The 12,553-nt window shown below is 42.1% G+C and overlaps 1 protein-coding gene across 1 annotated transcript in view; it reads right to left on the reverse strand.

The window, feature by feature from the left end:
* The window catches only part of DDX43 (DEAD-box helicase 43), a 22,080-nt gene extending 10,862 nt beyond the window's left edge, over window positions 1–11,218 (reverse strand). Inside the window, exons 1-9 of the mRNA XM_059842613.1 lie at window positions 10,900–11,218; window positions 10,277–10,332; window positions 9,766–9,898; window positions 8,350–8,457; window positions 7,724–7,805; window positions 5,359–5,515; window positions 5,155–5,273; window positions 4,754–4,864; window positions 2,013–2,154 (exon numbers count right to left, since the gene is read on the reverse strand). Of these exons, the coding sequence (XP_059698596.1) occupies window positions 2,013–2,154; window positions 4,754–4,864; window positions 5,155–5,273; window positions 5,359–5,515; window positions 7,724–7,805; window positions 8,350–8,457; window positions 9,766–9,898; window positions 10,277–10,332; window positions 10,900–11,218 (1,227 nt within the window). The remainder of the gene's footprint in view (window positions 1–2,012; window positions 2,155–4,753; window positions 4,865–5,154; window positions 5,274–5,358; window positions 5,516–7,723; window positions 7,806–8,349; window positions 8,458–9,765; window positions 9,899–10,276; window positions 10,333–10,899) is intronic.
* Between the last annotated feature and the right edge of the window lie 1,335 nt (window positions 11,219–12,553).

The following is a 12,553-nucleotide window of genomic DNA, read 5'->3' on the forward strand; positions in this document are numbered from 1 at the left end:
AATAAAAGCACTACTCCAATCTACCTTTTACATCCTCCTTCATGATTTATATATATTTTCTAATTTCACTTTCCCCTAAATGTTTCCCAATTATTCACGCACAATTCCAATTTCCCTCCTTCTGCTTTATCAGCATGAAGTCCAAAGAATTAAGATTACTTCGTCACACTGCTGATGAATACTGATTTACACTGAACACAGGGAAACAAAAAGCATATTTTCATATGACACGTATTTTGAACACTCAAATGGCTGTTTATGACAGAATCTACAACCTTACTTCTGAAATACTGAACAACAGCAGTCTATCTTGAATAAATGGCTCCCTAAAAATCTGAATCAAGACTTGATCAACTTGATGGTTCTGTCAAGCAAGAAGAGAAATTCTAACCGCAAACTCACCTTGGGTCCAGTACCTAATTAGACATAATTAACAGAGCTTGGTTTTGTGTGGCTGTTTTCCTTTTCTGGGGGGTGGTACATTTGGTTGGGTTTTAACAATTGTATCCCTGTATCTGACCTTGGAAGTCCTTTGGGAAACAATTGTATCGTATTAGCAAGTAACACTCAGTTTACTTTGGTAACCTTCCTAAGACTCAGTAGTATCTTTCAATGAAAACTGTAAATGAAGCTCTTCAATGAAGAGTGTTCTTCATCCAAGGTGGCAAATGTGAAATCTATTACCACTTTTTTTCCTAAAGCAAGGCTGCAAGATTATTTGTTGGCTGAAAACTGATAATGAAGCTCTGCAAACAGAAAGCATCATATATATTGAAAAGCACAAGAAACAAGGATAAACATATAGGAAGATCACAAAAACACAGAATTTTCAATATCCAGTTTTTCACGTGAGGCTATTGTAGCACAGAATTTCCTTAAAGTTTGAGACATGAGACCTTAACTACAACACAATACATGGTCCTTGCACAGGTTTTTCTGAAAATATTTAGCTGTTAGTCATGCAACAAAAAATGTCTCTCATCCTTGCTTTACATCATCTTACTTTTCAATATGATAGTTAATTCTTTTTACCAATGTCATACTGCAGTATATGCTGCACATACTGAAACACTCTTTTGGTTCAACACCCACTGCTTTATGAAGCACTGTGTGCCTGTGGTATGACTATACTTCACCTTGGCAGAAAGGTCACCTATGTTCCTATAGTACTTACAATGCAGGTTTCCAGGCCTGTTTTCCTCCTGCTCAGCAATCACATGTTAGTCCTCTACAGAATGCTACTCTCCTGTCTTCCTGTAATACACTTTTTTCCCAAATGGCCAAATTTATAATGATGCTATACCACTGCTGGCTTTGCCAGTAAGCTCACAACTATCACCTAGAATTGGAGCTAACTTGTTACAACATGGAGGGAATTTAACTCTCACAGGGTAGTGGGGTGGACAGAGAGCATGGCCAAATTGTCGAACTAGGCAACAAGTCACAGACAAGTTAGAAATAAATTGATTATATACAAGCATTTTACAAACATCAATGGTCTTACCTGCTCAGCACAGGAAAAGGCAAAAATGAAATGAAGACATAAGGATTAAAATAATGTTTATAAGGCTGTTTTCCCACTGAGATCAAAAGAAAGTCAGTCCCCCAACATTTAAATATCTGTGGGTGACTCTGCTACCACACAAGTTCTAATAAAAAAATTGAGACACTGGTAACCTTTAAAAAGAAAAGGAAAAGATAACTTCAGAAAGGCATTTCATCCATTAGTAACTAATCCTGACAAAATGAATTTTAGAATGCCATTACTGAAAAAACAATTTTGCATCTTTAAAATGCTTGCTGTGCTAGAAGCCTATTTTTCCTAGGGAATATTTCACATCTGCAATGCAATTATAGTAAGTATGAATCATCCCTCCAACACCAATATCAGTGTTAAGCTGTATTGCAATTAATACTTTGGAAGTTTAAAGGAAACTCCATTAAAGCTTAAATTCAAACTGAGTCAACCATTTCCCAGCTGATGCATTACTCATTGCATATCAGATACTTGCCAAATATGTTATGCTCTTCAAATTTATGAAGTTGTTCATTTGAAGATCGTTCAGTCTGCCAGGAGTAGCAATAACAATATCCACACCTTTGGTAACAGTGTCTATCTGTCCTTTTCGGTCCCCACCACCATAGACGCAAATACTGTAACAGAAAAGTTTTCCAGGTATAGTATACTCAATTTCAGCTAAAGTCAATCCTTTTCAAATAAATGCCACCATGTTGCTTTAGAAGTGTCACCTGGTATTAACAGTGGAAGGAATACAATAAGTGTGATTGTCAGTATTGCAGTAATTAATAACATTAACACTGAATGACACTCCCTCAACAGTCCAGCAATAGTTTTCCACTTAAACTGCAGTGAAAAAAATCATGAAAGGAAGATAGCTCATATGTTTTGGGTTGTTCTGAAAATATTTACACAAAAAAGAGATGAACATATGAAAGGATGCCATGATTTTCCCAACAGTACCATCAAAAGTGAGATGGTTTGCTGTTGGTGTGACGGTAAGATGTATTCAGAGTGCTACACAAAGTTAACAGAGATCCCTAAAAGCAAGTTTCAGAGTACAGTAATGTCTGTTAGTTGCTTAAATGGAGATCTACACTTAGCAGGTTTGTGGATGAAACCAAACTGGGGAAAGAGCTGATACACTCAAGAGAATTAGGGTTTTACCAGAAGAACCACAAAAAGGTTAGAGAAATAGGCTGATGAAAATACCATAAAGTTTAACAAAAAAAAAGACAGAGATGGAAAATGACTCAGGGCCAGCGTGCTAGAAGATGACATTACAAAAAGACCTGTGTGGGCTAGAACCTGAACATTATTCAGCAAAGTAATCTTAGAAAAGAAAGCCAGGTGTGTTCTACGGAGCAGGTAGCAATAGGAAGTGTAAAAATAATATTGGCCCATTACAGGATGAGGATGGTCACCTCACAAACAGGGACAGAGACAAGGCAGAGCTGTTTAATGTGTTCTTTGCCACTGTCTTCAACACAGATGATGCATCAAGGGGATTTCAGTGCCCTGAGCTGGAGACCACAACTGCGAGAATGATCCACTCCCAGCTGAGCTGCAAATTACGCAGGATGTGCTGCTCCAGCTGGATTTCTACAGATCTATGGGGCATAATGGGATTTGCAAAAAAATCCTCAAGGAGCTGGCTGATGTCATTGCAAAGTCTCTTAATGATTTTTGAGAGGTCTTTGGAATCCAGAAAGGTCCCTGGTGAAGTTATGAAGAAGATTATGCTGGGAGGTAAGACAATGTAGTCACTGGCCACAGCCAGTACAGCTCCATGAGAGTGAAGTCCTGCTTGTCAAGCCCGACTTCCTTTTATGACACTGTTAACCCACCAGGATGATCAGTGGAAGCCTGTTGATGCAGCCTGTTTGGATTTCAGTAAAGCTTTCTCAATAATATCTCTAATAGTATCCTTCTGGACAAAATGTCAAGCACACAGCTGGATAAACACATCATGGAATGGGTGAGCAACTGGCTCACAGGTCAGGGTTACAGTGACATCCGACTGGTGACCTGTCACCAGAAGGGCCCCACAGGGCTCCAGCCTTGGCTCTCATAATATCTTCATAAATGACTTGGAGGCAGGACTGGAAGAGACACTAACCAAGTTCACAGATGATACAAAACAGGGAGGAGTTTTGCCTCCCTTAAAGGCAGGGAGGCCCTGCAGAGAGACCTTGAAAATCAGAGGGCTGGGCAATCACCAACCACACGAAGTTCAATAAGGGTAAGTGCTGGATTCTGCACCTGGGATAGGAAACCCCAAATGTACAGACAGACTGGGGAATGGGATGCTGGAAAGCAGTGCCAGGGGAAGGGACCTGGGGGTCCTGGTCCCTGTCAAGTTGAACATGAGCCAGCAGTGCCCTGGCAGCCAGGAGAGACAACCCTGTCCTGGGGGCATCAGGCACAGCAACACCAGCCAGGCAAGGGAGGGGATTGTCCTGCTCTGCTCTGCTCCGGGTCAGCCTCACCTCGAGTGCTGGGGGCAGTTCTGGGCACCATGATAGAAGAAAAATTTTAAACTATTAAAAGTGTCCAAAGGAGGGCAACAAAGATGGTGAAGGGCCTTGAGGGGAAGTCGTGTGAGGAGTGGCTGAGGGCACTTGGTCTGTTCAGCCTGGAGGAGACTGAGAGGAGAGCTCACTGAAGTTACAACTTTCTCATGAGGGGAAGAGGATGGGCAAGCACTGATCTCTTCTCTGTGGTGACAGAGTGACAGGATCAGTGACAGGATCTGAGGGAATAGCCTGAAGTTGTGTCAGGGGAGGTTTAGTTTGGATATTAGATAAAGGGTCTTCACTGAGAGGGTGGTTGGGCACCGGAACAGGCTCCCAAGGGAAGTGATCACAACACCAGCCTGACAGGGTTCAAGTGTTTGGACAATGCTCTCAGTCACATGGCGTGACTCTTGGGGAAGCCCTGTGCAGGGCTAAGAGCCAGACTTTATGATCCTTGTCCCTTTTAAGTCAGCATATTCTGTATAATTCTGCTAGCTGTCATCTCAGAAGGAAAAGAAGCAGAAAAGCTACATAGACTTTGACTATGAGATTACTAAAAACAGAAATTCTGACAACTGGGAAAATATAATCTCTGCATTTACAACTATCTCCTCCCCTCTTACATGCAATTATTGTAGTAAGTCAATTTAGACACAATTGGTAGGAGAAAAAAGATATTACTTAACAATGAAAAGGAAACAGTGAAAAGGAAGACTACCTTTTAATTCCTTTGTATGCATACTTTGAACACTCTGCCTCTACCTGAAGTGCCAGTTCTCTGGTGGGAGCAAGAACTAACATTCCAGGCCCCCCACGCTGATCTTTGGATCTGCAACAAAGCATATTTAAAATGTTGGTATATAAGGATGGGCAAAGTCCATCTTGCTTGACACTGAATATTTTTATACTGTTCTAAGCTTTCTCTGTACACTGCTGCTAATGGAATCTATGGTGACAAATTTGGTGCTTATTCCATCAGACTTATAAGGTTTTTTTTTCCCAACACAGGATTTTTATCTTCATTACTAGAAAATCATCTCAGGAGTTGGGTGCAGGAGAAAGTAAGTGCAGGGGGAAGTATGCACAGCTAAACAAATCAGACCTGTGAGCAGTCCTTACATTGGTTGTGAAGTCAAGTGAATGAATCCAGGCATTAAGTATGCTAATGTCTTCCCAGTACCAGTCTGCGCTATACCAATAAGATCAATTCCTTGGAGTATAATTGGCCACGCCTGGGACTAACATAAAACAACAAATACTTAAATGTAGTCTTCGTTTTTCTCTTAAGGTTCAGTAAAAAAGTCATCAAAATTGAAGACATACCTGAATTGGTGTAGGCTTTTGAAAACCAACTTTTCTTATATTGGCCATAATATCAGGATAATGCTCAAATACATCTTCAAATTTACAAACAGGATTGGGAATGCAGCGCTTTTCACCTTCTTTCAAGTCATCACAAGTTATATCATTATTTTCTTTTCTGTATAAAGTAGTGCAATTGTTTTAAAGTCTCATTATCTGAAAAATTAGAGCTAACATAAAAGACTGTGTTTCTTAGCTTATTTTAAACTCCTTGAACAAGAAAAACCAAGTTCAGGCTCTTGAATGGGACTGAATTAGTCTTCTATCTTTCTTAAAATTCCTTCCATAGGAACATTTCTCCCAGAGGTATCAATTACATTTTTCTTAAGAACAACTAATTTGAACTTATATATGGTTATTAACATGAACTGCACTCCTACCAGGCTACAGTTATACCTGATTACAAATTAAGTAGGTATGACAAATTTTTAAACCCAAAGACAACCCAAAATTCAGATGAATGGCTTTAACTTATTAGCCAGAATTCTATATTCTGACAAAAACCTCCCACAACTGTTTTCAGAGCAGCTACCTGGATACTCTAGAGAATACCAACAGAATAATTTTGGAAAAAGAACATGACCAGTAAGACAAGCTCCAAAAAAACCTGCTGGAACAACAAGTCCCTAAAACCAGGCAAAACCCAAATCACAACTCCTATAAAAGACTATATTAAAAACTGCTGTTCCAAGGCTTCCTCCAATTTAGAGCTATTAATATCCTGTCCTAGTTTCAGCCAAGGGCAGAGTTAATTTTCTCCCACTGGCAATGAGGGGAGCTGGAAGCCATGCGGGCATGCCTACATTGTTACTCTGTATCACCCAAATCATCTTTGGGGCCTGAAGGGGATTTTCACTTTCCAGGAGAAAGGGGGGTGTGGTTTCCTGGGGAAGAAAAAAAGCAATGACTCTCCATGGCCATTTTGTTCCTTTTGCCAGGAGAGCAAATGGTGGTTGGAGAGATGAGGTGGTCTGACCAGCTGGCTTGGCATCATCATTTTTTGTTATCTCAGGCTTGGAGAAAACAACATGGGCATGGACAGTTTCATCCACCATTCTCTCCTTTGTCTCAGGAGCTCTGTGGTGCTGTTTTGGTTGGACTTCCATGAGCACTTCTGCATGCAATCACCTTTCATATAATGTTTTTATTGGTGTTGCCGCTGTTTTTCTTATCTCATTGATGTTTTCCATTAAATTGTTAATCCATAATCTCTGCCTTTTGTCCCTCTCTCACCAGAGGGAGTGAGGGAAGCAGAGTGGCTGCTTAAAGCTTAATTTCCATCTGGTTTTAAACCACGACACCTGAATAAGCATATTGATTTCAGATTCAGTAAAAAGCTTTTCTTCAAGTGGGGTGTTAGCTAAGAAAAGAATGAGCAATTCAACTTCCTCTCATGTTTATAGAATTATTTCTTTCAGTTGCTGCCTTTTTTTTCCTTAAAGTGAACTGATTAGATGAAGTAGAAAAAAAATTCCTTTATCACACAAGTTCTATTCCTCAATACATATTTTTAACCTACAAGTACAATGTTCTGTAATTTTCACTAGCTCTAACAACAACACATCCATACACTTTAAGGGAAAAGGTGAAAGCATCTGGAAACAATTCCATGCTTTGCTCACTGTGGCAAAGTTTCTCTGGCATGCAAAGAAAAAAAGACATCTTGCAAAAAGAAAAGTAATAAAAAAAGCTCACTAACTTCATTAAAACTACTGAAGAGGGCTGTAACTATTACAAAGGCCTGAACCGAACCACCTGAAACAGATGACCTGTTTTCCTTGCAAGGTACTGATATAGGTTGTTGGATCAAAATAAATAGATGCAGTTAACTGAAGCATGTACTCACCAGGATGTGCTTGTAAAAACAAGACAGATAAAAAAGGAAGACAACAGTAAAAAAAGTTGGAATTTGGTTTGAAGATAGTTTTGACTAAAAAAATGCAGGGGAAAAATTGCAGCCAAAAGGTATTCAACCTGTGAACAATCCTATTTGGAAGGACCTAAAAAATGTGAACATACTGTCTCATGAAAGGCTAAAAAACACCCAAAAGTCAGTGAACTGTTATGAATTTTTTTCTGTTCTGAAATTCAACTAAATCAAACATTTTTAGAGAAGCAGAAAATCCCTGAAGTTAATTTTCCAGACGACTAATAATCTCATCTGCTAGTTGTTTCATTCCCAAGAAAGAGTTCTTAAAAAGATTAAGTTGCTACAAGACCCCAGAATTAGTGTCTCTGTCTCAGTATTTCACCTCCCACTTTCTAGTCTCTCTAGTTTAATAGTAATTTTTGCCAAGCAGATGATTCCCTAAAGTAATGATCTTACCGCCACAGTTCAACTTCTTCTTGCGACATAGATGCAGTCCTGGGTGATTCTTTGTAGAAGTTTTTCTCAATTGGAGGCAAGCCTTAAACAATCAGAAAAATCCAACTTGAATCAGCAAGAAATAATACAAGGTCAGTATAAGTCTGCTAAAGCTTAAGATGAAAAGCTCAGGACCCAGAAAATGCCTTGAGCCAGAAGACTAGCTGGAAGTGATAGAAACCCATTGCTCATGTAAAAAGATGAAGGCTGAGTCACACACTTAAATACCTGCAAAAAAACCCACTCCCCCACATTTAAAGTTCTGAAGTAATATCTACTAACATATACAGTAGTATATTTAACAACTCCTAGTGGGTGTTTTTTTCCCGTGGCCACATACAAAACAACATTTTCAAAGGGTGACATTCAAAATACCACGAGTAGCAGGTTTAAGTCTTGACACAGTAACCAGCATCCTCCATGACAATGTTGAGAAATGCTAATATGGTCAGCTCACTGAAAATACATCACTAATTTGGGCTCTGAAAGATTTAGGCACCTCAAATCAAGTATTAGAAACATTTAAGCATTCCAACAGATTTACCACATAAAGACAAGTATAATACAATCAAAATTGTAAAACTAACCTGCCCACTTCATAGATTCATATTTGGCCCTGTTTTCTCGAATAGAGGCCCAGTTAATTACTGGCTTCTTTGGGTTATTTTCAGGCTTGATGATGTCCAAGGTTTTTCCTGCAGAGTTAGTAACAAAATGCTGCTGTTTGATGGAACAAACCATGGGGAGAAATCTCCCCTCAAAACAAATATGTTTTCTATTGCAAGGCCTCATATATTTTAAGTAGACATGAAACATATAAGTGGAAAATTATTTCCTAGATCTCCACCCTGAAACATTGCTAAAATGTGGACAAAATCAGTTTTGATAAAAAAAGGGAAACATTTCAACACATTCAGCTACTTAAAGGAAGTAATGACAGGGTATGAAATGCTTCTCCACCAGCTATAAACTAGGTTTGTTGTGCAGCAAGGTTTTGAAAAACTTGTGAAACCAGTAGATGATATGCAGAGAGAAAGCTTTAACAGCTACAAGAGCAAAGCTTAGGTCTAAAGCATCCAATAACACCACAATAAAGCCTCAGTGTAGTTATATTCTGTACTGCTTTTTTGATGAGGTTAACACTTCCTAAGTAAGTGCAGTTTAACCTGAAGATATAAATAGCAACACAGTTGTGTGGAAAATTAATGGAAAGGCAGGAAACATAGGGACAACACTGTCACAAGTCCTAAGGTGGTTTTAAATATTTCTAGACTCTTGAAACATACTTATCCACCTTCTGGGACACTTCTAAAAAGGAAACACACAGCTACTATAATCCTTATTCTAATGCTGTAACATAATTCCTGTATCCCTTCTTCCTCATCAGTGCATCAGATCAACAATTGTGGATGGTGTTTGCCTGTGCAAAAAATTGTTGGGAGCACATACAAGACATACCAATAATATAAGCAGCATCCAAATGTACACAAGTGATTTCTATATCCATGTAACACAGCTACCACAGGAAAGCCTAGTAAAGTCAGGCACGAAGTGCAACATCAAATCTTAAGGCATTAAGACTTCCTTTGAAAGCAGTAGGAAGTCAGCATGGCCCATGCTAAGATCAGCACTTTATAGACTATCTTTACAAAGGTTTACTGCATTGCAATACTCCACAGATACCAGAATAAAACTTGCACTAGAGTCAATATTGGTATTATGGAGGAACCAACGTGCTATAACATTCTGCATCCATAAAATTGTTGAAAACACACAGGAACTGGTTTTCACAGAATCCTGGCAGTTTGGGGGGAGGGGGAAACTGTCCATAGTTGAAAAAAGGAGGATATCTTGGTATTTCTAAGAAGATGCCATTGCCCAAGAACAAGGTTTAAGTTAACTTACTTTGTAAAATACCAACAATATAAAAAGACTCCAGCAAACAACCAAATATATGGAATACAATCCATAATATCTTTTTCCCCCAACCTCACATTTCTTACCTTTCTCTGTCCCACCTCTAACATAGTTTTGTCCAGAACTTGTAATAAGATTGTCAATCAACATCTTGGCTTTGTTTTGCACATCAGTGCTGCCAAAAATCTTTACTTCAGATTCATAAGTTCCTCTTGTAACCTATATTCAAAAACATCACTGATTTTTTTTCCATACTGCAAAGACAAATGCTATACAAGAAGACATACTGAAAAAAATTTTTGATCTTTTTTTCCCTGAAGTTTAACTTATTCTATGAAAAGACCCTTTAATCCCTTTACTAAAAGAGAAGGAAATAAATGCAAGCTTAAGGAAAAAAAAAAAATCAATAACCTTCTCCTATTTTCACATAACATAAAAGATGCACCCTCAGTTCCGCTTCCTTTTCACAAATTGTAAAACAGTGGCATTATTACAGCTGTTGTAACACCCTTAAACTTCCTCCAAATGGTTTACACAGAAACAACCAAGTCTGCTCCCAACAGAGCCCATTCCTTGCCAACATACAGCATATGGTACCTTTATCCTGGAACCTGAAGAATCCTCAAGTTCTTTAATTTTAGTTCCACCCCTGCCTGTTATAAAGATACACAGCAGGTATTACAGAGATTTAGGACAAAATGCCCAAACCTACACATTAATTGTATGTATTGTGTTTGTGACCAAACCCCAAGACTTTCATGGGAGTGCGTGTACCTACAAATGAAAGCATTTGTGACACCAAACCGTTGGGGACTGTAGGTAACTCTTCTGTCAATTAATCAAATGCAAGGTTTGTGTGCAGGGGAATGCCCTTCAATAGAACAGGTGGAGGAGTAAAACTAGATCAAGAGATTGTCACCCTTCCTCCATGTGACTAGAGGGGCTTCAGAACACTTGCACACTGCTGGCCTTGAGAAACAGACATCAACTCGATCACTTGAGAGTGGAAAAGTTTCCCCGGCGAGCGGCAGACACTCTGCAAAAGCAGCCTGCCACGCCCAGGGAGAGAGGGAGCCGCACGAGAACTGGGAGGGGCCCTTCACGGCCAGACTGACGGAAGGCAGGGACGCACTCCCTCAGGACACCGGGGACACCGACTCCTCCCCATCCGCTTACCCCAGCGGGTCAAGCACCCGGCCCGGGGGTGCACCCGTCATTACCTATGAGAGCCCCGACCAGGGCGTTATCCAGGTGGAAGCAAAGCGGCGCCGCAGAGTCCCGAGCCTGGCCGGCCGCAGCTCGGGGCGGCCGCTGCCGCGCCGCCCGCCTCGGGCCGCCGGAGCGTTCAGCGCCTCGCGGCTCCCACCCTTCCCCTCCGGCATTCCCCGTGCCCCTCCCTCGTCGCCCGCCGCCCTCCACGGAGGCGCGGCCCCACGAAGGGGTGCTAGGCGACCAGCACAGCGGCCCGGAAGCAGCAGCGGCCCGCGGCCAGTCCGGCGCGCCCAGCTCCTCGTCGCTGCTCGCGTCCCAGTCCGACATGGCGGCCTCACCCGCCTCGGCCGCCCATGCGGAGGGACTTGGCGCGTCTCAAACCCGGGGTGCGCTGATTGGCCAGGGCGGGCCGCTCTCTGAGCTGTGATTGGCTGGCTCCCCACGGGGGCGGAGGCTCTATGGCTGCCCCTGGTGTGTTTTCGGGGGCTCAGGGAGTCGGTTCGGCTGGACAAGGCCTCTGGGAGCATCGAGTCCAAGCCGTGATCCAGCAGTGCCTTGTCAAACACACCGTGGCACTGAGTGTTTGAGACCAAGCCACATGCAGTGTTTGCTTCAGCACTTCCAGTGCAGTGACTCCCCGCTTCCTGGGCAGCTGATGTCCGGTCACTCTTTCTACAAAGAGAAAGAGTGACCGGACATCAGCTACATCACTCTTTCTACACTCTTCCTAATGCACTACCTGAACTGGCCCTGGCACACTTTAGGACTGCATCCTCTTGTCCTGTTGCCGGTTGCCTGGGAGAAGAGGCCAACCCCCCACCTGGCAACAGCCTCCTGTCAGGCAGTTGTAGAGAGCCATAAGGGCCTCCCTGGGCTTTCTTTGCTTCAGGATAACCAACCCCTGCTGTCCCTGTTGCTCCTCACAGGGCTTGTGCTCCACACCCTTCACCAGCTCCCTTGCCCTTCTCTGGACTCGCTCCAGCACCTCAGTGTCTTTCCTGTGGCAAGGGGCCCAGAACTGGAGAGAGGACTTGAGGTGTGGCCTCACCAGTGCTGATCACTGGAGAGACAATCATTGCCCTGGTCCTGCTGGCTGCACTATCGCTGATACTTTCTGATTTTCTCCCTGCTCCTCTGCCGACACAGGGTGACCCTGGGTTGGGCTTAGCTGAGGAAGAGGAGGCAGCAGAGGCAAGAACATAGTTGAGAACATGTGGGAAGCCCCCAAAGTCTATAGGGTGGAGGGAGAAGGCAGGCAGCCTCAGGGGAGGCAAGGGAGTGAGGATGGCACTGTGTAATTTTGCCAGGTGCCCAGGCTGGTGTCATGCTGATACATTGCAGTCTGACTTTTTAAGCGAAATCATAATACTTAATCTCAAATGAAGCTTTAACGATGCTTTAATGAAGCTTTTATGTTCAGTATGACTCAATGTACTAAAGCTGATACAATACTGGAAACAGAATCACAGAATGGCTGAGCTTAAAGGCCTGCGGGGGCCGTCTGGTCCAACCCCTGTGCTCAAGCAGGGACACCAAGACCCAGTTGCCAAGGTGGCCTGTGACTTTCTCCAAAGATAGAGATTCCACAACCTCCCTGGGTAAACTGTGTCAGTGCTTCGTTACTATCACTGTGAAAAAAATAGAGAAAACCAAAGGAAAACA

The sequence above is a fragment of the Haemorhous mexicanus genome, chromosome 3 (genome assembly GCF_027477595.1).
Source record: "Haemorhous mexicanus isolate bHaeMex1 chromosome 3, bHaeMex1.pri, whole genome shotgun sequence".
In the NCBI taxonomy this organism is placed as follows: Eukaryota; Metazoa; Chordata; class Aves; order Passeriformes; family Fringillidae; genus Haemorhous; species Haemorhous mexicanus.